Source organism: Carcharhinus amblyrhynchos, chromosome 1, assembly GCF_965287045.1.
Source record: "Carcharhinus amblyrhynchos chromosome 1, sCarAmb.v2.hapA, whole genome shotgun sequence".
Taxonomy (NCBI): domain Eukaryota; kingdom Metazoa; phylum Chordata; class Chondrichthyes; order Carcharhiniformes; family Carcharhinidae; genus Carcharhinus; species Carcharhinus amblyrhynchos.
In genome coordinates this window covers 82,265,073-82,291,471 of record NC_137324.1, presented here as the reverse complement: position 1 = coordinate 82,291,471, position 26,399 = coordinate 82,265,073, and the positions used below count along the sequence as shown (strand labels likewise).

The 26,399-nt window shown below is 40.6% G+C and overlaps 1 protein-coding gene across 2 annotated transcripts in view; it reads left to right on the top strand.

The window, feature by feature from the left end:
* The window catches only part of atp10d (ATPase phospholipid transporting 10D), a 197,248-nt gene that overhangs the window by 89,014 nt on the left and 81,835 nt on the right, over positions 1-26,399 (top strand). For both annotated transcript variants that reach the window (XM_080188039.1, XM_080188045.1), the window contains exon 4: positions 23,039-23,243. In XM_080188039.1, the coding sequence (XP_080044165.1) occupies positions 23,039-23,243 (205 nt within the window). The remainder of the gene's footprint in view (positions 1-23,038; positions 23,244-26,399) is intronic.

Here is a 26,399-nt window from a genome sequence, read left to right as displayed (position 1 = left end):
AGGGGACATAGCTTTAAATTAAGGGGTGGTAATTGTAGGACAGATGTCAGAGGTAGGTTCTTTACTCAGATGCCTGCAGCAGTTGTGGACTCGCCAACTTTAAGGGCATTCAAATGGTCAGTGGATAGGCATATGGATAACATTGGAATAGTTTAGCTTAGAGGGTCATTAGATTGGTTCCCCTGGTCGGCGCAACATCGAGGGTCGAAGGGTCTGTACTGCGCTGTAATGTTTTATGTTATTCTTTGTCATTATTTTGTAATATAGTTACTGTAATGTGAGAAACCTGCTCATGCTTGCAGGCACACTGTCATCTAAGATGCTCATGTATTAACAAAACTTTCTGAATGTGAGCTGCATAATGAGCATTACTGAAAATTGAAACTTAGGATTTCCATAGTTTTCTGTCCAAAGAGTTTATTTCTTGCTGTAGTTGCTACAGATAACAGTACTGTCTTTTGTGGATTCGCCTTTCACCTTCTCACAGGGAATTAAAACGACTTGCCATCTAGGTAAAAACAGATTACTGTAGATGCCAGAATCTGAAACAAAAACAGAAAATGCTGGAAAATCTCAGTAGCTTTGATGACATCTGTGGAGAGAGAACAGACCGATTAACTGGGTGTTTAATAAATCAAGAATAATAATTGTTTGCAGCAAGATGTGAAGAATAGGTAAGTATTCAAAGGAAAAAATTGTAAGATCATGGGGAAAGAGTGGGTGGGAATGCGGATTCATTTTCTCACTCTCAGAAAGCCAGCATGGGTATGATTGATTGAATAGTCTGCTGTGACATAACAGTCTATGATTTTGGACAGCATACCACTGTCTCCATTTTTATAAGCAGACTTTTGATGTCCACTGTGAAAGGCATGGAGTTTGGGCAACAGTTTGAGAGTTAACCGCCTCTATAAGGTAGTTAAGTGTCTCAAGTGCTTCTTTGAATGGATCATTCACAGACAACTATTTGCCCTCAGTCTTTAGAATCATATCATTCCTACAATGCAGAAGAAAGCCATTTGGATCTGCACCGACTCTCTGACAGAGCATCTTACCCGGGCCCTCCCCCTCACCCTATCCCTGTAACTCCACATATTTACAGTGGCTAAATCCATCTAATCTTCACATCTTGGGACACTAAGGGGCAATTTAACCTGTACATCTTTGGATGGTGGGAGGAAACTAGAGCACACAGAGGAAACCCATTCAGACACAAGGCAAAATTTAAAGTTTATTTATTCATGTCACAAGTACGTTTACATTCACAGTGCAATTAATTAATTGTGAAAATCCCCTAGTTGCCACACTCTGGCACTGAGGAAGAATTTAACATGGCCAATGCACTTAATCTGCATGTCTTTTGGACTGTGGGAGGAAACCCATGCAGACATGGGGAGAATATTCAAATGTCACACAGACAGTGACCAACACCAGGAATTGAACCTGGCTGCCTGGGGCTGTGAGGCAGTAGGGCTAGCCACTGTACCACCGTGCTGCCTCATAGAAGAATGTGCAAACTCCACACGGACTGTCACTCAAGGCCAGAATCAAACCTGGATCCCAGGTGCTGTGAGGCAGCTGTAATGACCACTGTGCTAAGGTGTTCTAATCCATGCCTTATTTAAGATTCTGTGAGGAGATGCATTAACTTGGAAAATATGACTGAAAGATGAAGTATATGCTAATTAAGTTATTTGTTATTCAAGGGTTAGCTTGGTGCTACAGAATTAATTTGGACTGCCCTCCCTTATGCACAGTTGAAACTTTGACAGTCAGTGTCCTAGTGTGTTTGTCAGTACTCACTTTCAACAGAAGTTCTGAAGGAAAAGAAATGTGAAATTGGCAGAACAAAACTAAAGAATGCTGAAGAGTGCTAATTGTTTGTAATTAATTTTTGAAAAGGGCTGCAGTTGTGAGACTCAGTCCCAATAAGTTACTTTGTCCCAAGTACAGTTTTCATTTGGAAGTAGACAATGGGAGATATATTTATACTAAATTAACAAATTTGATTTGATTTATTATTGTCATGTGTATTAACATACAGTGAAAAGTATTGTTCCTTGTGTGCTATGCAGACAAAACATACCGTTCATAGAGCAGGAAACTAAAGAGTGCAGAATGTAGTGTTACAGTCATTGCTAGGGTGGAGAGAAAGATCAACTTAATGCAAGGGGTAAATCCATTCAAGAGCCTGACAGCAGCAGGGAAGAAGCTGTTCTTGAGTTGGTTGGAACGTGACTTCAGACTTTAGTATCTTTTTCCCGACAGGAGAATGTAGAAGAGAGAATGTCCAGTGTGCATGGGGTCCTTAATTATGCTGGCTGCTTTGCTAAGGCAGCAGGAAGTGTAGACAGTCAATGGATGTGAACTGGTTTGAGTGATGGATTGTACATCATATTGTAGATTATATCGTACTTATAGATAATACTTACAAATTTAAACATCGTACTTATAGATTTGAGGTTGAAAGGTTTCTATGAAGTATTTGGTATTTGTGCTACTGTGCCTATCTAAAGGAGGAAATTCTTTAAAAAATTCAGCATAATAAAAGTGAAATGGAAAGGAGAGAACAGGATGTTGAAGTCGATGATCAGCCATGATCAAAATGAATGTTGGAATAGGCTCAAAAGGGCCAAATGGCCAACTCCTGCTTTTAGTTTCTAGTTTAAAATAAAAGTAATGTTGCTAAGTGACTGAAACACCTGATGAAAGAGGCAGTGAAAATGGAAAATGAGCCCCTAAATAGCCTCCAAAAATGAAAAGGTAGCCTACACAAAAATCTCAATAAGGTCCCTCAAAAGAAATATTTCACCTCTAGCAGCTTTCTCAATCTTACATGTCATGCTTCTTCTCTTTCATCCAACATGGGAGAATCCAACCATCTCCTCTTGACTTTCAATGGCATTACCTTTGCTGAAACCCCACTAGCAACATCCTGGGGTCAGGGGTTACCATTGACAAGAAATTGAACTTTACTAGCTATGTAAATACAGTGGCTGCAAGAGCGGATCAGGGTCTAAGAATTCTGCAACCAGTAATTCACCTCTGGTTTCCCCAAAGCCTGTCCACCATCTACAAGGCACAAGTCAGGAGTGGGGCATATTCTCTACTTACCTGAATTAATGTGGCTCCAACAACACTCAAGCTTAACCCAATTCAGGACAAAGCAGCCCACTTGATCAAAATGCCATCCAATGCTTTAAGCAATCACCCCTCCATGATCAAGCATTGATATGGTATGTACCATGTACTGGTTGCACAGTAGTAACTCAGCAAAGTTCTTCAGTAGCACCTTTCAAAACCCACAGCCCCTACCACCTATAAGGACAACCTGACGGTCCCTTTCCAAGCCACACACCAAGTGGGAGCCCCAGTTTTACCCTATCGTGCTTGCTGTGTACGTATCAGAGTTAAAATAGTAGTGAAGTATTTACCATTCCATTCTTGTGAGCCCACTGCTGTCATCGTCAGATTTACTACTTTTTACCCTGCGGCTCTTCACCTAGAACAGTGGTAACAGATGCATGAGAACAGCACTGCCTTCAAGTTCCCCTTTCAAACCATGTGTCATTCTGACATGGAACTGTCTCGCACAGTATGTTCACTGACATTGGATTAAAACCCTGGAGCTCCCTTCCTAACAGCACTGTGAGTATACCAGATGGGCTGCAGCTATATTTAAGAAGGCCGTTCGCCCTGGGCAATTAGGGATGAGCGACAAATCTTGGCCTTGCCAGTGGAGCACTCAATCCATGAAAGAACAAGGAAAAAACATATAAGCACTGTAAATGTAATTTAGACATTTTATTCCCTCTCACTCTGACCCCACCTAATATGTCATCTAATGCTGACTGTTTCTAGAACATTGAATCTGTCCCACCAGTACCTGTCCCCATCTTCCCCAGAACTCGTACCAAAATCCTAGGAATCTAAAGTCTTTTTTGTATGCTCTCTCCAGCTATACATTCATCTGATCTGTCCCTCTACTTGTATAATCGCTAGCTCATAGGACTGGGAGCAGTCTGGAGCCTACCACCTTTGAGGTGCTGCTTCTTGGTTTCTTCTCTTCCTCTCAAAAATTGCCCGCAGGACTTCACTCCCTCTTTATATGGGCAGCACAGTGGCACAGTGATTAGCACTGCTGCCTCATAGCGCCAGGGACCCGGGTTTGATACCAGACTTGAGTCACTGTCTGTGTGAAGTTTGCACATTCTCCCTGTGTGGGTTTCCTCTGGGTGCTCCGGTTTCCTCCCACAGTCTAAAGGTGAATTGGCCATGCTAAATTCTCCCTCAGTGTGCCGGAACAGGCGCTGGAGTGTGGCGACTGACGGATTTTCACAGTAATGTTATTGCCATGTGAATGTAAGCCTACTTGTGATGACTAAATAAACTTTAAAACTTGTATCTATGCCATTGGTATCGTTATGAGCCATAATGTCTGGTTGTTCATCCTACCCCTTAGTGTTTGGCATGCGCTGATGCTGGTACCGGGAAAGCAGCTGCATGTCTTGGAAACATGTCTGCAGCTGCAGAAATCCTTTTGAATCTGTAATCACTATTGCCTTCCTGATTATTCTTCCTTCAACTACACTGCTGCTTTCTTCACTGTCTGGTAATCATCTTTCACTTTCCACATACATGCTCTTCAGCCGTGGGGTGACGACCTCCAGTAGTATGCTATGCATGTAGCTCTCAGCCCTGGAGGATACAGAGCAGTGACACCAGCTGTTGTACATGCTGTAAAATCTGGAGCTTGAGCTCTTCCACGTTGTTCTAGAGATGAGAATGCCCTGGAGTCCCCACAATGTCTGATTTGTGTGATGTTTGATTTGATTTGATTTATTAGTATTAGTATACAGTGAAAAGTATTGCTTCTTGCAAGCTGTACAGACAAAGCATATTGTTCATCGAGAAGAAAAGAGAGAGTGCAGAATGTAGAATTACAGTCATAGCTAGGGTGTAGAGAAAGATCAACTTAGTGTGAGATAGGTGCATTCAAAAATCTGATGGCAGTAGGGAAGAAGCTGTTCTTGAGAATGTATGGAAGGACTGACGTATTGTGCCATGCCTCTATTAATTAAACTACCTAAATCTAACATAAATAAAGCAAAGCTCTTCTAAAAGAAAAACACACACCAATCAGTACTTTGTTTTGTGCTAACATAACTTTTAGAATTTTCTTACCATACGGGCGTTCTCTCTCCTGACTCAGCAAGGTGGATAAAGGGAACCTGTAGATGTGGGGCAATTGGATTTCCAGAGTTCACTTGATAAGATGCCACAAAACAGGTGCAGGATGTAACATATTAGTATGAATAAATGATTGGTTAGCTAACAGGAAGCAGAGAGTAGGGATGAATTATGTTAATGTGCTGTAACTGGTGGAGTGCCGCATGGATCAGCACTGGGGACCTCAACTAGTCACAACTTACATCATGATTTGGATGAAGGGACCCAATGTACGGTAGCTAAATTTGCCGATGACACCAAGATAAATAGGAAAGTAAATTATCAAGAGAAGGTAGAGAGTTTGCAAAGGTTAAGTGATTGGGCAAAAACTTGATGGATGGATTTAATGGAAGAAATTGACAGGAAGATGAGAAAACAATATTATAGTTAAATGGAGAGAATTTTCAGAGTTCTGCGGTACAGAAGGATCTTGGTGTCCTAGTACATGAATAACAAGTTAGTGTGCAGGTACAGCAAGTGATCAGGAAGGCAAATGGAATGTTGCCGTTTATAGCAAGACGAATGAAATATAAAGGTAGGGTGGTTTTACAGGGTATTGGTAAAATCACATCTTGGAATACTGTGTACAGTTTTAATCTACTTAAAGGATATAATTACTTTAGAAACAGTTCATAGAAGGTTCACTTGACTGATACCTTAGATGAAGGGATTTTCTTTGGACAAAAGGTTGGGCATGTATCCATGAGAGTTTGGAAAAATGAGAGGTGATCTTGTTGAAACATATAAGATTCTGACAGGAAAGAACCAAAAGAAAAAAAGCTGGAAAATCTCAACAGGTCTGGCAGCATCTGTAAGAAGAGAAAAGATGATCCTTTGTCAAAGCTAAAAGGCATAGAAAGTGGGAGATATTTATATTGCAGGTTGAGAGCATGAAAGATGAGTCATAACCACAGAACCAGGGGAAAAGATTGCTAATAGCTGTCCAAAGAGAGAATAAAGGGTGTGAATGGCCAAACATCAGAGAAGCTGTAAGCTGTGACAGATGGAGATGTTAGGGAAGGTGGCGGTGGGGGTGGGGGGAATGGGACAGAGGTAGAATGTAGAAAAGAGTAAAGTTGGGGGGGGGGAGAAAAGATAAAGGAAAGGGATGAAGTAGGGGAAGGAAAGCATGTGGAGGGGGCAGAGGAAGTGAAGGAAAGATGTTTAAGGTGGAAATGAGATTTTTTTGCTGAAGGCTGCCTCCTTGTATTTCTACATCACTTCAAATGAATTAGTGTTTCTAATTTACTCCCTCTATGCAACTTACCATCTTTGATACCTATTTGGGTCCAACATAATCGCTTTCTTTTATGTTGAATTTCATTGAATTTTGCTGCTTAGGCACATGTACTTCACTCACTATCCATTGAATTGGATGAATACAGCATTTCATAAAAAAGCCCAATACTTTCTGGATTAATATCCAATTTTTGTCAAAAATTATAATGTGAGTTTCTGAACAAATGCTACAATTTGTATTAATGATTTGGATGAAAGGACCATTCTATATTGTAGCCAAATTTGCTGATGCTACAAAGTGGAATCATAGGACCCTACAATGCAGAAAGAGGCCCTTTGGCCCATCGAGTCTGCAACGACCACAATCCCACCCAGGCCCTACCCCCATATCCCTACATATTTTACCCACTAATCCCTCTAATATAAGCATCCTAGTACACTAAGGGGCAATTTTTAGCATGGCCAATCAACCTAACCCGCACATCCTTGGACTGTGGGAGGAAACCGGAGCACCTGGAGGAAACCCATGCAGACATGAGGAGAATGTGCAAACTCCACACAGACAGTGATCCAAGCCAGGAATCGAACTCAGGTCCCTGGAGCTGTGAAGCAGCAATGCTAATCACTGTGCTACCGTGCTGCCCCTAAGTAGGTAGGTAACCAAGTTGTGAGGAAGGAACAGAGTCTGCAAAGTGTGCAAAAATTGAACAAATGGAGTGAAATGCAGGAAATATGAGGTTGTCCACTTCATCAGGAAGCATAGAAATACATAATGTTATTTAAATAGGGAAGGTTTACTGAAAGCTGCAGTACAGAGAGAGCTGGTTGTAAACTAAATTGGAGTCTAAACTAATTGGAGTTTTGAAGAATGGGTGGTGATCTTATTGAAACATACAAGAGTTTGAGGGGACTTGAAAGAGCAGATGCTAGGAGGATGACAACATAAAAATTATGAGCAAAAGAAGCAATTCAGATCGTCTAGCCTGCTCTGCCATTCAATACGGTCATGGCTGTCCGCATCCCAGCCTCATCTCCACCGTTCTGCCTGCTCTCCATAACCCTTTATCCTGCTACTAATTTAAAATTCATTTATCTCATCCTTAAATTTGTTTAGTGTTCTGACATCCATTGCACTCTGGGGTAGAGAATTATACAGATTCATGACTCTTCAAGTGAAGTAACTCCTCCTCATTTTAGTTTTAAATCTTCCACCCCTGAACCTATGGTCTCGCATTCGAGAATGCCCAACAAGGGGAGATAGCTGCTTTTTGTCTACTTTGTCAATCCCGTTTAGTACCTTTGTTTACCTCAAATAGATTTCTCATTCTTCCAAACTCCAGTGAGTATAAACCTAAATTGCTCAATCTCTCTCCATAGGACAAGTTCTTCATCCCTGGAATTAATCCAGTGAATCTTCTCTGAACTGCCTCTAATGTAATTATGTTCTTCTTCAAATAAGGAGACCAAAACTGTGCACAGTACTCCAGATGCTGTCTCACCAATGCCCTTTACAGTTGTAATTCTATAATCTATTCTACTTCAATAATCTATTCTATTAACAATGAATACCAAAATTCCATTTGCCTTCCTTATTACCTAGCACCTAGATGCTAGCTTTCTGTGATTCATGCACGAGAACGCCCAGATCACTCTGCACTGAAGCATTTTGAAGCCTTTATAGCTAGGGGGATAGAATATAAAAGTAGGAAGGTCTTGCTGCAACTGTATAGGGCACTGGTGAGGCCGCAGCTGGAGTACTGTGTGCAGTTTTGGTCGCCGCACTTGTGCAAGGATATTTTGGCCTTGGAGGGAGTGCAGAGGAGGTTCACTAGGCTGATACCGGAGGTGAGGGGGTTGGACTATGAAGACAGTCTAAATAGACTGGGTCTGTACTCATTGGAGTTTAGAAGGATGAGGGGGGATCTTATAGAGACATATGAGATAATGAAGGGGATGGATAGGGTAGAGGTAGAGAGATTCTTCCCGCTTAGAAAGGATAGCAGGACTAGAGGGCACAACCTCAAGATGGGGGGGGATGGGGCAGTTTAGATCAGAGTTGGGGAGGAACTTCTTCACTCAAAGGGTGGTGAATCTCTGGAATTCTTTGCCCGTTGACGTGGTGGAGGCTACCTCACTAAATATATTTAAGTCACGGGTAGATAGGTTTTTGACAGACAAGGGAATGAAGGGTTATGAGGAGAAAGTGGAACTGATCCACTTCAGATCAGCCATGATCTTATTGAATGGCAGAGCAGGCTCAAAGGGCTAGATGGCCTACTCCTGCTCCTATTTCTTATGTTCTTATGTTCTCTCTCTTTAGATAGCAAGTTGCATTTTTATTCCTCCGACCAAAATGGATAACCTCATCCTTATCCACATTAAATTCCATTTGCCAAATTTTGACCTGCTCACATAACTTATCCATACCCATTTGTAAATTTCTTATTTCCTCATTCCAACTTGCTTTCCCACCTATTGTATTGATGTTTGACCATAGTACTATTGATCTCTGTATTCAAATCATTAAAATAGATTGTAAATATTTGGGACCCAACTAGTTACATCTTGCCAACCAGAAAAAAAACTCATCTCCACTCTGCTTTCTGTTGGTTCGCCAATCCTCTATCCAAGCTAACATATTATGCTTAACCCTGTGAGATCTTACTTTGTGTATTAACCTTTTGTGCGGCACCTTATAAAATGCCATCTGGGTTCCATACATGCTACATCTACAGGACCCCAGTTATCCACTTATTAAATCTTTGAAGAATTCTAGCAGATTAACCAAGCACAATTTGCCTTCATAAAGCGATGTTGACTCTGATGGATTGCATTTTGACTTTCCAAATATCTCGTTACTTCTTCCTGAATAATGGATTCCAACAGTTTCCCAATGACAGACTTTAAACTACCTGGTCTGTCGTTTCCTACTTTCAGCCTTTCTCCCTTTTTGATCGGGGTGTTACATTTACCTTTTTCCAATCCACTGGAAGCTTTTCAGAATCCAGGGAATTTTAGAATATTAAAACCAATGCCTCCACTATATCTGCTGCCACTTCCTTTTAAGACCCTGGGATGTAGGCCATCACATGTCTGTCTTAAATCTCAAATATTTTGCTCAGTACTTTTTCCCTAGTGATGGTAATTGTTTTAAGTTCCCTCTTTTCAACAACAAATGCTGGGTTACTGAATATATTCAAGGTTGAATTAGACAGAGCTTTTGATTAAAAGATTATTGTGGGCGGGAAGGGGAGCATAGTTAAGGCCACAATCAGATCAGCCACAATCTTGTTAAATGGTATAGCAGGCTAGATGGGCTAACTGCCTATCCTGCTCCTGTTTCTTTTGTCCTTCTGTTCTTATTTATAATGCATCTGCTTTAGAATTTATTATGATCCCAGCTGATATGACTGGACAAGTCAAATCCCAGGATGGAACCTAGCTGAATAGATCCTAACTTCTATTTTTTTGTTTAGGAATGTGGAGGGTGGCTATTGAACAATTTTTAACAAAAAAAAATTGAACAAGAAAATAACTATTATACTATTCCTTCATCGACAACTATACTTTTACAGACATATATAGATTCATAAGGATAACACAAGTTATAAAATCCATCTTACATTCTAATGTACACAGTATGTTTACAGTCCATGTGAATCAGTAGGTGACTTGTTGGCAGATGCATCACACTCTGGCAGATGCCACCCAAAAATGAGTTTTATGCATCTCTCATTAACTAACTCTAGACAGAAGAGAAAATGCTGGAAAATCTCAGCAGGTCTGGCAGCTTCTGTAAGGAGAGAAAAGAGCTGATGTTTCGAGTCCAGATGACCCTTTATCAAAACTTTGACAAGCTGAGATTTTCCAGTCTTTTCTCTTCTGGTTTCAGATTCTAGCATCTGTAGTAATTTGCTTTTAACTAACTCTAGACAGTTGGCACACTGGGTGCCAACTAGTCTCACTGGAACTCTACCTTTCACACACGGGTTTCCAATCTCCATTCTTGAAGAACATGCCATGGAATCTTCTCCAAATGATGCTTTCTTTCAGATGTCTTTGCTAAAGATCCATCTTCAGGGATTCAACCTCTCCTCCTAGTGTTCCTCTGCCCTGGATTGCCACATGCATTCAAGTTTTGGCTTTCGTATGGGTTCTCAGTTGCTCAGCCATGCTATCACAGCATCACTGTCTCACAGGCCCATAGTAATCTTTGGGTGATCTTGGATCTCTGGTTTCTTACAAGCCCGTGTTTGCCGGATGTGCACCTTGCAGCTCTGTCTTTTAACCTGAAGCCTCTGCTTGTCACTTCTAACTTTAGTTAACAGGACTTTTCCAGATTCCTGTTCTTTCCCTTTGATTAGAAGGTCTCCTGGGAACTTTGTTCTTTCCTCCTCCCTGGTTTTGGGACTTTCCTGTTTTTCAGTTTGGGGGCTAATCTTTGCATTCTCTCTTCATATCCTGCAAGAGAGACTTAAAAAGCTCCCTGCACCGCAGAACATAATTACTAACTGAACTTCTAACTGCGTTCTGATCTCTTGTGGCCCCTCTGCCACTAAGTATTTTATTCTGTGTTTGCTTTAGAGTCATCAAACCTCACTGAAAATGCAGGCATTTTTTAAAATGAAACTAAAACGCAAGTCTTCTTAACACACAACTGCGGAAATATATCAAGCTTGAAGTTTAAACTTAAAGATATACCATATGTCCAACACGTACAACATACAAATATAAATTACGTAAAACTATATCTATTTTCTAACAAAAGGAGGGGGGGTATATGTTTTTGAGCAGGAAAGTTAAATTGCTTGCTTTGCAATTGACTGTCTCAGCCTGACAGCTTTATATTGCACTGATGTCATCTTTAAGTCAAATGATCACAGTGGTTAAATCTTGCAGAAACGAGATATGTCGAAGTATGTGCCATTAATTCTGACTCTATCCAGCAGCTTGAAAGATATTTGCTCTCTAAATTTCTGGAAGTATAATCTGCAAATAGCACATCAGTGGGCAAAGGGACATCTGAGATGTGAGTAAAAGTTAGAACCAACAGAATGTCTCCTTAATGAGGTTCAAGATTGAGGAAGAGACAGGAATGACTGAGGAGGTTGAATTAGGATGGGTGAATTCAGTGTCAAATCAGGAAAGAAGGAGAAGGGCAAGATCCTCTCAGTACAGTTTGCTATCTGACCAAATGAGACTTCAGTTTCAACTGTTCCCTCTCCTAGTGAGAGTGTTTGATATTTGTATTAACAATTATATTGTTAAAAGGATAGTTCTGTTCTTAATTAGGAGACTTGCCAGATTTCCCCTCTCAGTCCAGAGATGTGCAGGTTAGATGTATTGGCCTTTCTAAATTGCCCCTTCATATCCAAAGATGTCTAAGTTAGATGGATTAGCCATGATAAATGTGTGGGGTTACAGGGAGAGGGCCAGGGTAAGATACTCTGTCAGAGAGTCGATGAAGACTCGATGAGGTGAATGACCTCCTTCTGCACTGTAGGGATACTATTGTACAAAGTTTTACTCTCTCAGTGAGAGTATTGGCCAATTAATGTGGAAATCCAGCAGGTTTCTAAAAATAACAAGTGTGATGCGAAGCAAACCGAGTAGCCTAAATTGACCAACGAGTTCTAGAGGTTTTAACTAATGCATACCTCTTAATCTCCAGAATTTTCTGGCCAATTTGCTCATTAGTAACAGTGTGCATCATTAACAAACCATTATTTTTCCAGCAAGATTTAGCACATTAAGGAGTTATGCTTGTACAAAGCTAATCTGCAAATCATTGTGATCCTTGTTTTATTTGTCTCCTGAGTTGATGGGTCTCTAGACTACTGAAATGAAGTACTACTATGTTTATGCCCTCTGTTTCTGTTGCAGCAATGTTTGCTGGTAACAAGGAAATTAAGGCATTAAGCATCACAAATGAGATTGGATTACAGCTCCAAAAGAATTCACACATATGTGTCCAAGGAGTTTGCAGGGGGGTGGTGCATGAAGCAAGCTGAGTCAAATGTACGTTTGATTAACAAGTGAAGGATTGACAACTGTGTAAGGGATTGCCAGTCACATAATAAGAAACTTTCAAAACCATATGGAGACTGGGGCAGCAGGATGTACTGTGCCATGATTGTTTAGACAGAAGGGAACAACTGTGAAACCAGTGTAATGTTAGCAGACTGCATAAATGTGAACAAGGAGATTAAAAATGAAGAAGGGCATCAACAGGGTTGTGACTTCAAATGTATTATATGGAGAGACCACAAAAGGCGTAAACAAAAAATATTTGGGAAATGGGATCAAGACAACGAAGTACACAGTGTGGTCCTTTGTACCTAAAAATCTCTTTGAGCAACTGCACCGACTTGCCAACATATATTTTATCTTCATTGCTGTGCTCAATTTTGTGCCCATCGTCCGTGCCTTTCAGCCAGTGATCAGCCTTATCCCTGTTATAATTATCCTACTTCCAAATGCCATCAAAGATATCTGGGAGGATCACAGACGTTACACTTCAGACCAGAAAATCAATCAGAACTTATGTCTTGTCTACAACAGGTAAAACTTCTTTGAGTCCAGTATTTCTTTGAACCTTAAAACACAAATGGGGAAACATTTCATGATGATTGAATGGAAAGCTGATGAGAGACTTTGGTATCTTTTTCATTGAATCCCTTATATGACTTAGTGGAAAATAAAGTGACGTTAGAAGTTGCTGTATCAAATATAAGATGAGCAAATTAAATCTGTATTGATTTGAATTTTACTTTTTAACCAGTTTGGGGTATTTCCTAGTATTTGCTTTCTGTAAATCAGGGCTGAAAAAGATTATCACAGTACATCTTGATCCCAAAACTCAGCAAATCCATACTTCTTGTGTGCCTCAATCACATCTGCCTGTATCCCTTTCATTCTTGCTATCCTATACACACTGCCACTCTTTATCTTTTACCCTTCTCTCCTCTTACTGTCTATTAATCAAACTCTTTGCCATCTTCTTTTGGTATTGACACATACTTTATTTTACATATCTAAAATCCTGTTACTTTCATATCTTTTGGAAACTTGGAATCAGACATAAGATTTACCCTCTAATAGTCAGTGTCTTGCGATAGGGCACAAGGGCAGAGGCCGAAAATTACTTTGCCAGGTTTGCATAAAAATGGAAAAGTGGAGCCACGGACATTGACAAAGCAATGGTAGGGGCCTGTCAAGGGGTAGCTGAGGAGGCTTATGATTTAATTAACCAATGTTACATAAATTGTAGTAATTACTATCCACCTGGCCATAAAATCATAACCTGTCTAGTAACTGAGGTAACTAATTTCTGCCATATTGTTTCACTACCGTTTTGTACAATAAAAATCATTTGGCCATGAAGTAAACTCTTTCCTAAGCAACAACTAACATGTTAGCAATCTACTGTTTGATCACACTTCTTGTTAAAGGAGGCATAGGTATTTTAAATAATGGGTAATCTGAGACTTAGTTTGGATTGCTGCATGTCAATGGATCAAGTGACTTGATTTTACTGTGCTTTATTTTCTTGAGACTCTTACTGAAAAGGTTAGGCGTGTGTATGCATGCATTTTCTTTTGGGAATATCATGTTATTTTGTGTATAGAAAATGAAGATATGCATTTATATAGTGCCTTTCATAATCATAGAACTTTCCAAAGTGCTTTTCAGACAATAAAATACTTTATGAAGTGTAGACACTGTTACAATGCAAAAAACGCGCAACTAAATTTATGCACAGCAAGCTCCTCCAAACAGAAATTTGCTAAAGACCAGGTGAGCTGCTTTGTGTTGTAGATTGAGGGATAAATATTGGCCAAGGTGATGGTGTGGTATCTCCTCCTTTCATCGCAATAATGTAATGAAATCTTTTATGTCTGTCTGAGAGGGCCTTGGTTTAATGGCTCGTCCAAAAGGTTTTACTAGTTTCTGAGCATTGATGGTAGAAATACGTAATAATCCAGAGAGAACTGAAACAACGATAACAGCTTAATGCAGTACATGTAGAACATCCCAAGGCACGAAGGTGTTATCAAACAGAATTTAACACTGATGAAGCTTTTGGCCATCTCTCCTGCTTCCTCTTCTATTTGTAACTTAGAGAAAAATTCAAAGGAGCATCTTTAAAGGAGATATAGGGGGGGAAAAACAGACAGATTTAGGGAGGGAAATCCAGAACTTAGGGCCTGAGGGCACAGCTGCCCATGCTGAAGCAATTAAATTTTGGAGGCATTATCAGAGGCCAGAATTAGAAGAGCACAGATTATCTCTGAGGGTTGTGTGATTGGAAGAGATCAGGAGTTAGGAGGGACAACACCATGGAGGGCTATCTAGTGTATACTTAAATGTTCTAAAGTTTGTAGTATATATAAATGATCTGGAGGAAAATGTGAGTAGTCTAATTAGTAAGTTTGCAGATGATACAAAGATTGGTGGAGCTGCTGATGGTGCCGAGGATTGTCAGAGGATACAACAGGATAAAGACAGATTGGAGATTTGGGCATAGAAATGACAGATGGAGTTTAATTTGGACAAATGTGAGGTGATGCATTTTGGAGGATCAAATTTAGGTATGAATTTGATTGCAAATGGCAGAACCCTGAGGGACATTAACGTACAGAGGGACCTGGGCATGCAAGTCCATAGTTCCCTAAAAGTGGCAACATAGGTGCAAGGTGATTAAGAAGGCATATGACATGCTTGCCTTCATGAGCCGGAGCATTGAGTACAAGAGTTGGGAAATCAAGTTGTAGCTATATAAAAATTTGGTTAGGCTCCGTTTGGAGTATTCCATGCAGTTTTGGTCACCACCCTGTCAGGATGTGGAAGCTTTGGAGAGAGTGCAAAGAAGGTTCACCAGAATGTTGTCTGGCCTCAAGGGTGTTTGCTATGAGGAGAGGTTGAATAAACCAGGATTATTTTCACTGGAAAGACAGAGGCTGAGGGAAGACCTGATAGAGGTTTACAAAATTTAAGAAGCATAGACAGAGTGGATAGTCAGAGGCATCTTCCAAGGGTGGTAGTGCCTTTTACAAGAGGGTACAGATTCAAGGTGAAAGGCGGAAAGTTTAAGGGAGATGTGCAGGGGATGTTTTTCAAGCAGAGTGGTGAGTGCCATTGTCGGAGGATGTGGTTGATGGAGGCACATTAGTAACATTTAAAAGACAGCATGAATAGGGAGGAAATAGAGGAATATGGACCAAGTAAGGGCAGAGTTTTTTTTTAATTACAGCATCATAATCAGCAGAGGTTTGGAGGGCTGAAGGGCCTGTTCCTGTGCTGTACTTCTTTGTTCTTTGAGTTTAACATGTTTGTGAGACCAGCATGTGTGCACATTGACAGTCATACTTCGCCGTTACGAAAGAAGTAACTCAGTGCTTCAGAGCCTTTTCGAATGCCCTGAAGGTGTGATGGATAGTATATAAATGTAAAGTTTCTTGTTCTTCCGAAGAATATGGCATCCACCAAAATCTCAGTGGTTCTTCTGTTCTGGGCCCTTGTGCATGATTAAAATTAATCACTGCCGTATTTGTGGCTGTGCATTCAGACTGTCTGGGAAGCACTGGAAATTCCTCCTCAAGCCACTCCACCTCTCTCCTTTTACTATATACCTTAAAACCTATCCCTTTCTATGATACTCTCTCCTTATCTGACTTGTAGTCAGATGTTACTTAGTAATGCTCCAATGAAATGCCATGGGATTTTCCTACATTTAAAGGGGCAGCACGGTGGTGCAGTGGTTAGCACTGCTGCCTCAGGGACCCGGGTTCAGTTCCTGGCTTGGGCCACTGTCTGTGTGGAGTTTGCACATTCTCCCTGTGTCTGCGTGGGTTTCCTCTAGGTGTTCCAGTTTCCCACCACACTCCACAGATGTGCGGGTTAGGTGGATTCACCGTGCTAAATTGTCCCTTTTCTGTCAAGGGGATTAGCTAGAGTAAATATATGGGATTATGGGGATAGGGCCTGGGTAAGATTGTGGTTGGTATAGACTTGATGGGTCGAATGGCCTCCTTCTGCACTGCAGGATTCAATGATTTTTATAAAGGGGAAGTGAAAAGAAGAGGAGTCATATTGGACTCAATGTTGACTCTGTTTTTCTTGCACAGATGTTGCCAGACTTGCTGAGTTTCTCCAGCACTTTGTTTTTACTTCAGGCTTCCAGAATCCACGGTATTTTGCTTTTATTATATAGTAATGCAAGTTGTGTTGTTGATTCCGTTATTTTGAGAAAATTAAATCTATAATCTGGAATAGTTGTTGCACTAAGGGTTACAGACAAAGGGGGATGGGGGAGTTGGTTTAGTTTAAACAGCCCTGATTTCTGCCATCACCATCCAGCCATAAGCAGAAAGGTGTTTCTGATTTCCCTTTTTACATGGAGTAGTGTATCTTCCCGAACCCTTTAGTTTTGCAGTGATCCAATCCTCTATTAATAACCCCGCAGCAAACTAGAGATGGGATAAAATCAGATAATATATATACTCAAAAGGCAAGGAAAGGGTTTGCAACATTCTTCCCCTCAACATCCCCATAGACACTTTTGCATTCATACAATAAAAGAGGGATAAGGGAAAGAAAAGGTTATAGGGCAAAGACCACATACAAACTAAGAATTATTCTTTCATGTGAGTGCAGAATCATGAGTCCAATGGTATTCCTTCAGAGAAGTTAGCAGGCTGAAGCTAATGAGAGGTAATAATCCACTTTTCCAGTAATGCTGACTTTATGATGGAAGAAGCATGTAGAGGTGAATTAGCCCGAGTAGAAGGCATTGATACAGAAGTTCAGATACTCCAGTACAAACGGTATGGATGACCACCAGGCAAATTAAACCTGGACAGAGTTATAATTCTGCTCTGAAGAAGTCAGGTGAACTTGTTAACTCTATTTTCTGGCCATGGGTGCTGTCAGACCAGCTGAGTTTTTCAAGCATTTTCTGTTTTGACACTAATTCTACTCTTGTTTCATTGATGGCAAACTGCCTCGTTCAGTTTCACGAGGCAATATTATAGGTTCTAATAGCTTTGGAGGTTTTGCGGGGAGGGGAGGTACAGTCATGTGACATAACCCCCACTACTTCTCCTTGTTTTGGGACACAGATGTATATTCCTAGTCTGTATTCTTGAGATGGTTGATGCATCATCCATCAGTAAGTTAACCAGAGATTTCAGGGAGGGCCCTTTTTCTTTGCAAATGGATCATTTCCATTGGCTAGGGCTTTTTCTCAGAAATGTAAAGGAACCTTTGTGTGTTTCCTTGGAATTTGATTTCTGCTGTCACAGAGGTATTGGCACTCATTTTGAGATAGCAAAGTTGCTGCCGTTTTCTGAAGGCTGGAACAGCTGTTTTCAACCTTGAGAACAATGCAAGTGTGTGGGAATTCTAGGTTCTGGGTCTGGGTATGGGTTTGACTTTGAGCCCCAACACAGTGAATCTGTATAACAGCGGAACTGGGTGCATCATTGTGCAAACAGCATGGAATTGAACACAGCAATGTTATTCTTCAGCACAACTGAATGTGTGAATTTAAACAGCAGAGCGAGATCATTGCGTACTGCAAGAGCCTGAGAAAGATAAAGAAAAAATCTGGGAGTGTGGCATTGAGGAGAGTTAGGAAGAGGGAACTGGAAGTGTGGTGAATCCAGAGGAGTGGTGGTGAGGGGCTGCCAGGTTTACTTTGATCTGTTTTTAGTACCTGCAAAATCTTTTCAATGTCAAAAACAGGTCGTACCATTTGTGAAATTTTAATAGAGTACAACCCTCTTTTTTTGTCTTTTTTTTAACCAGACATTCTTTTCTACAGATAACATTTCTTAATGTTCAAAATAAGGAATAAATAAAATTAAACATTAATAAATTACATATTTTACAATAACATGACATTTAGCCATTGCATTCACTATTGTATCTTTTGAAGTTTCTACTTCAATACTTCACTCTCTGCAAAGTATGGATTTGGACTTGCTATTTTTGCCTACAGTTATGATTCCATGAGCTGAGTACAAATTGCACATTGGGTCTGTGTGGGTACCAATTTCATAGGGTGGATTAGCACCTATTACAGCTTTACTAATACTTTTCCTCAGCCTTCGACTTAGTAGGTCCTCCTCAAATAATCTTAAAAGAACAAGGGGACAAAATTAAATAGTTTTAAATAGATATTGTGTGTTTTGAAGAGACTGGGTGTAAGATTAAATATCTGTATGAAAAACATGAGTGTTCTGCATACTTTAGAAAATTAAGCTGATTAGAAATGAAAAAGAATGGAATGGGTGGTCTTTCTTCATGCTAATAATCCGTTTTGAAAATAAGTCATATTATGAAGTCAGTGAATTACTTCCTCCTGATTTTGCTGTCGATTGAAAATAGTCATTTGGTAGTACAGAACTTGAGTTTTGTGGGGGAAAAAGGTGACATGCTGTTGAAGCTTTTTGTCTTGAACCCATCAAGGCAGATGTAAAAATGTCAACGGGAGCTGCAATTAAACTGCATGAGAAAAGGGTGTTGATTGGTTGACAAGTTTACTCTAGTCAAGCTGTTGCCATGGAGAATGCACCAGGTAACTATTGTATCCCATGCTTTTGTTTAATTCAGAAAAGGTCGCTGACTGGACATATTTCTTTTGCCAATGAATATATCTAACTTCCAGGAAGTGTAAATGAATCACATTGTCAGCCTAATAGTTCGCTGGTGCATTCTCCATGACAAAACCTCAACCATCAGCTTGCCAATCAAGTAACACTGTATGAAACCAACTATACTTGGTTTGAATTCCTCACATGCAATCAGAAGTCAATTATTATGTAAATGTTATGCTTTATATAACTTTATGTTCCTCAAGTTTACTAAGACCTGTTGCTGCCGGCTTATTCAGCATGGACAAGGAATTTAATGCTAGAGCTCTTATAACTTTCTATCTTAAATACTATACCCAGGTAGGGCCTTGGAATCAGTAGGTGGACTCAGCTCTGTGTTTAGCAACATGAGCAATACATTTTCTTTAATTTATTTAAATCCTCTTTCTGTTGATTTTGTGCAATCCTGATTACCATTAATGGGAATGAAATTGTCCTAATAAGCCTCATAATGCTGCCTTACAATTCTGTAAACTTGTGTATGGATAACTTCAAAAAAAATGCTATTTATGGAGCACTTTATAATGTTGTAGCTTGTACCTAAGTTAAAGCTGACACCTTGATCAGTACACATATAAATCGTTATTACAAAGCTTAACTTTATTACTATATATATAGAGCTCATGTGTAGATTGTATTCTGCTCCAGGACAGATGCTCTGGGATTTTCATTTGTCTAAATCCATGACTCGCATGGCACTCTTCCAAAAAAAATCAACATGAGATCTCCAACCAAATGCTTTTATTGTAAAGCAGGTAGAATTTAAATGCACAAGAGAATATCACATATTACTTGCATACTGTGGATACTGGAACCTGAAACAAAAACAGAAAATACTGGAAAATCTCAGCAGATCTAACAGCATCTGTGGAGAAAAATAGATGTTTTGGGTCTGTGGTCATGCGCTCGCACGCTCTCTCTCTCTCTCTCTCTCTCTCTGTACACAAGCTGTCAGATCTGCTGAGATTTGGCCGTATTTTCTGTTTTCGTTTTAAATCAATTTATTTCAGTTCTTGGCATCAGTGATTACATGATGTAGAAGGGATTGATCAATATGCACAAAGTTAGTGTGCAACATATTGTGGAGGAATATGTGACAAAAATATGCATACCTTTGGAACACGCCTATGAATAGGACAACCCGTATCTCTGACCATCACCATAAAATGAACAGATTGGCAACTTTGGGTATTTTTGCGAATGTTTACTTGCAAAGTAACTTCACAGTCCTGCTAATCCTAGATCAGCTGACAGTTCACTTCAGCTTACTCAGAAAATAAAATCAGTTATCATTTATATTGTAAGTTGCTTCTGTTATTACACTATAGTTTTCTGCTCCAGAGGGAGTTTAGGATTCAGTTTAATTTTGTGCCCAGTTAGTTATAGTGAATATTTTATAAAATGCTGCCTCGGCTTGATTTGGAGTATTGTGCCCAATTCTGGGCACCGTACTTTAGGAAGATGTGAAAGCATTGGAGCATGGAGAAAATTTCATGAAAGTGATGAGGGGATTCAGTTAAATGAATACATAGGAGAGCACGGGCTTCTCCTTAGAGAAAAAAAAAACTTGAGAGGTGATTTGATAGAGCTGTTCAGAATCATGAAGGGTCATAAGAACATAAGAAATAGGAGCAGGAGTAGGCCGTCTAGCCCTTCGAGCCTGCCCTGCCATTCAATAAGATCATGGCTGATCTGTCGTGGCTCAGTTCCACCTTCCCGCCCTCTCCCCATAACCCTTAATCCCCTCTCTTATCAAAAACCCATCAACCCGCGTCTTAAAAATATTTAGCGAGGCAGCCTCCACCACTTCAACGGGCAGAGAATTCCAGAGATTCACCACCCTTTGAGTGAAGAAGTTCCTCCTCAACTCCGTTCTAAACTGCCCCCCCTTTATCTTGAGGCTGTGCCCCCTAGTCCTACTGTCTTTTTTGAGCGGGAAGAGTCTCTCCACCTCTATCCTATCCATCCCATTCATCATCTTATACGTCTCAATGAGATCTCCCCTCATTCTTCTAAACTCCAACGAGTACAAGCCTAGTTTATTCAGCCTCTTCTCATAGCTCAACCCCCTCAACTCCGGTATCAGCCTAGTAAACCTCCTCTGCACTCCCTCCAAGGCCAAAATATCTTTGCGCAGGTGCAGCGCCCAAAACTGCACACAGTACTCCAGCTGCGGCCTCACCAATGCCCTATACAGCTGCAGCAAGACCTCCCTACTTTTATATTCAATCCCCCTCGCTATGAAGGCCAGCATCCCATTCGCCTTCCTGACCACCTGCTGCACCTGCAAGCTGGGTTTTTGCGACTCATGCACAAGGACCCCGAGGTCCCTCTGCACCGTCGCCTGCTGCAGTTTTTCGCCACGTAAGTAATAGTCCTTCCTACTATTCTTCCTACCAAAGTGGACCACCTCATACTTGCCAACATTAAATTCCATTTGCCATTTCCTGGCCCATTCGCCCAGCCTATCTAGATCCTTCTGCAGACTCTCCACACCCTCCGCACAATTTGCCGTTCCCCCAATCTTGGTGTCATCAGCAAATTTCGACACCCTACACTCGGTTCCCTCCTCCAGATCATCTATATAAATGGTAAAAAGCTGAGGCCCCAGCACCGACCCCTGGGGCACTCCACTAGTCACCATCCGCCAATCTGAATAGCACCCATTGACCCCCACTCTCTGCCTCCTATTTGACAACCAATCCTCTATCCACGCTAACACCCTACCCCCAACTCCATGTCCCTCAACCTTCTGCAATAACCTCTTGTGAGGTACTTTGTCAAACGCCTTCTGAAAATCCAGAAAGACCACATCCACCGGCTCTCCTCTATCCACCGCCCTAGACACATCCTCATAGAACTCCAGTAAATTTGTCAGACACGACTTCCCTTTAATGAAACCATGCTGCGTCCACTCTATCAAGCAATTGCCTTCAAGATGCCTCGCAATTTCCTCCTTAATGACGGATTCTAACATTTTACCTACCACAGACGTTAAACTAACCGGCCTATAATTCCCCACCTTTTGCCTGGCACCCTTCTTAAACAACGGCGTAACATTAGCCGTTTTCCAATCTTCCGGCACTTCCCCGGAATCCAGCGACGTCTGGAAAATAACCACCAAGGCATCCACTATCACCTCCGCCATTTCTTTCAGAACCCTCGGATGCATTCCATCCGGTCCTGGGGACTTGTCCACAATCAGCCCCTCCAGTCTGTCGAGCACCACCTCTCTAGTAACAGTAATGTCATTAAGACCCTCCAGTCCTACCACCTTTCCATCACTAACACCCGGCAAATTATTCACGTCCTCCTCCGTGAAGACAGAAACAAAAAAGTTATTCAATACCTTAGCCATATCCCCATCCCCTACCACTAGGTCCCCTTTCTCATCCTCTAAAGGACCAACGTTCACCCTAGCCAGGTTTAGGGTCTAAACAGAGTAGATAAAGGAAAAGCCCTTCCCTGTAACATCAGCGTAAGACAAAAGAATCAAATGGGAAATGTGGTTAGGATTTGGGATGCATCGTCTGAGAGTATGGCAGGGGCAAATTAAAACATGGCTTTCAAAAGGAAATTGGATAAGCACCCTGAAGAGAAAATATTTGCAGAATTATTCGGAAAGGTAAGGGAATGCGATTAGCTCCCTTGAAAGGGAGCTAATGAGCACAATAGGCCCAGTGGCTGCCTCCTGAGCCCTTTAAGACCATTAATTGTTACTTGGAATTATTGGAAGATTAATTCATCCCTTTTGTTTTCACTGGAATTGAAATATTTTCCCCCCCACCAACTCCTTCTGGAGCTGTCAATATGTGATTCATTTTGATGGAATATGCCTAATAACAAGTGTTAATTTAGTTCTAATCCAGGGAACCTTTCTTTATTGGTGAGATGCTGTTACATTTTCATTCCAGACATGACAAAAAGTACCTTGCAAAATGGTGGAAAGAAGTTTATGTGGGGGATTTCATCCAATTATCTTGCAATGAGATCATCCCAGCAGATATGGTGCTACTGTACTCCACTGATGTTGATGGGATTTGCCACATTGAAACATCCAATTTGGATGGAGAGACCAACCTGAAGCAAAGGCACGTTGTTAAGGGATTCACAGAGCTGGTAAGATACTTCTGGGATAAAAGTCTCGAACTCTTCAATAATTCCTGCATGCACTGCTAATTCTGTAGTTGTTCAGGCAAAACCATCAAATATCTTTGACTATCTGTTGTTACAATCAGGTGAAGAAGGGTTGAATGGGGCCCCTATTTTCTCCTTCCTCAGTCTTTTTTACAATTAGGAATGCTTGCCAGTTAAATGAGTGTCCAACTGCCTACATGTTATGACCATATGAGACACTAATTTTCTTTTTAAAAAGGTAGATTTTATTGTATTTCCCCGAATTTAAGTTAAATAACAATAATATATGCACGCATGCACATGCACACACATACACAATCCTAAGTTAAGTAAGTTAGAGACCAGTAAAATTAAGACTTGGCAGTCTTCAGGCTGAATTTGGTAGTTCTGCTGCATCTTGGTAATGAAAATCATCAGAAAGGGTTAAAAGCTTGTTAGTTGGATGGAGTGATAGGCAGAAAGAGACAGACAAGGAACACATTTGGGCTCTGTTCCTTTAGTTTCACTGTTGCTTGACCTGTAATGCAGAAAAAAACATGTGCTTTAAACACAGAAAGGGTTGGCTTATCATATGAGGTTCTAGAAACACAAAGTAGAAGCAAGAGTAGGCCATTTGGCCCCTCAAGCCTACACTGCCAGTGAACTAGATCTTAGTTGACTGTATACCTCAACAGCATTTTCCTGCTTTATCCCTGTGTCCCTTGACATTTTTAATATCTCTGATTTGAATTTACTAAATGACTGAACATCTATAGCTCTGTGGGGTACAGAATTCCAAAGATTTACCACCCTCTGAGTAAAGAAATTTCTTCTTATCTCAGTCTAAAATGTCCTAATTCTAACTCTAAAATTATGTGCCCTGATTCTAATCCACCAGCCAGGAAAACATCCTCCTTGCCCTACCCTGCTGAGCTCTGTAAGATCTTTGTAAGTCTTCATATGATCACCCCTCATTCTTCTGAATTCTTGAGAATTTAGGCTCAGTTTCCTTTACAGGATAATCCTGTTAACCCAGGGATCAATCTGATAAACCTTTGTTGCACGACCACCGTGGCAAGTATATATTTCCTTGGGTAAGGAGACCAAAACTGTACACAGTACTCAAGATGCAGTTTCACCAAGGCTGGATACAATTGCAGCAAGTCTTCTTTTCTTGTGTACTCAAAGCCTCTCGCAATAAATGCCAACAAACCATTTGCCTTTCTAATTGCATACTGCACCTGGTATGTTAACATTCAGTGACTTATGAATAAAGCACCCTGGTCCCTTTAGACATCAACACTTCTCAATCTCTCACCATTTAAGAAACATTTTGCATTTCTGTTTTTCCTACCAAAGTGGATAGCTTCACATTTTGACATTATTTTCCATATGCCATGTTCTTGCCCACCCATTTAGCCAGTCTACAACCCTTTGAAGTCTCTTTGTACCCACATTCTCACCTAGATGTGTGTTGTCAGTAAATTTGGAAACATTACAGTTGGTCTTCACGTCCAAATCGTTGATATAGATTGTGACCATCTAGGGCCCAAGCACTGATTCTTGCAGTATCTCACTAGCCATAGCTTGTCAACCTGAGAATCTGTTTGTTTTCACTGTTTTCTGTCTATTAACCAGTCCTTAATCCATGCCAGTACACTATGTCCAATCCCATGTGCTCTAATTTTGCTTCCTGAGCTGCTGTGTGGGATCTTATTGAAAACCTGCTGAAATTCCAAATACACATCAGATTCCCCCTTTATCTGTAGTGTTAGTTATATCCTCAAACAGCTAAATTTGTCAAATAGAATTTTCCTTTCGGAATTCTATGTTAACTATACCTTATCCTATTGTTATTTTCTAAGTGATCAATTATCAAATTCTTACGATAGATTCTTGCATTTTCTCTATGATTGTTAACAAGTCTATACTTATCCATTTTCTCTTCCTTAAATTGTGGGATTCCGTTTACTATCTTCCAATCTGCAGGAATTGTTCCACAATCTGTAGAATTTTGGAAGATGACCACCAATGTATCCACTGTCGGTACAATCACCTTTTTCAACACACTGGGATGTAGATCAGCAGATCCAGGGGATTTATCAACTTCCAGTCCCATTAATTTCTCCAGTTCTCCTTTTTACTAATAATTTCTTTCAGTTCCTCATTCTTGCTAGTCCATTGGTTTTCTAGTATTCCTGATTCTCTAGTATTCCTGATTTCTGGGCAGTTTTGTATCTTCCTCAGTGAAGGTTTCCTGGCTTGGCTGACTGTCTAAGAGGCTTTTGCACATTCTCACCATGTCTGCGTGGGTTTCTTCCAGGTGCTCTGGTTTCCTCCCTCAGTCCAAAAATGTGTGATTTAGGTTGATTGGCCATGCTAAATTACTCCTTAGTGTCAGAGGGATTAGTAGGGTAAATATGTGGGGTGATGAAGATAGGGCCGATGGGCTGAATATCCACCTTATGCACTGTAAGCATTCTATTATTCTCCGCTATTTCCTTATTCTCCATTTATATATTTTCTTGTCTTTGTTAATAGTGACCCTTTGTCTGTTTTCATGTTTTTCACTACTTTCACATTGTATTTTCTCTTTCTTGCTAAGTTTTTTTGGTCATCCTTTGCTATATTCTTCAGTACACCCAATCATCCAGCTTTCAGCTTTTTTGGTTATGTTATCAATCTCTTCTGTTGATTGAAAGCAGTCTTTAACTTCTTGTTAGCCATGGTTGGATTATCTTTCCTGAGCAGAAACTGATAGCCAAGTTCTGCACACATGAGGACGGCCTCAATTAGGATCTTGGGTTCATGTCACACTATCTGTAACCCCCATGACTTGCGTGAACTTGCAACATTTGACTTACTGTCCTGTCTGGATACAATACACACCTTTTTAACCTATGCTTAATGCCATCTCCACTCATATTGTCTGCACCTTTAAGACTTGAGTAGCTGTAAAAACTCGCATTCTAAACAGTATTCTGTAAACTGTGTGCCTTTATATGCCCTGTTTATGATCAGAACACTCACCTGACGAAGAAACAGCGTTCCGAAAGCTAGTGGCGTTTACTACCAAATAAACCTATTGGACTTTAACCTGGTGTTATGAGACTTCTTACTGTGTCACAGAATATGCAGCTTGGCCTCCAGCTAAATGAT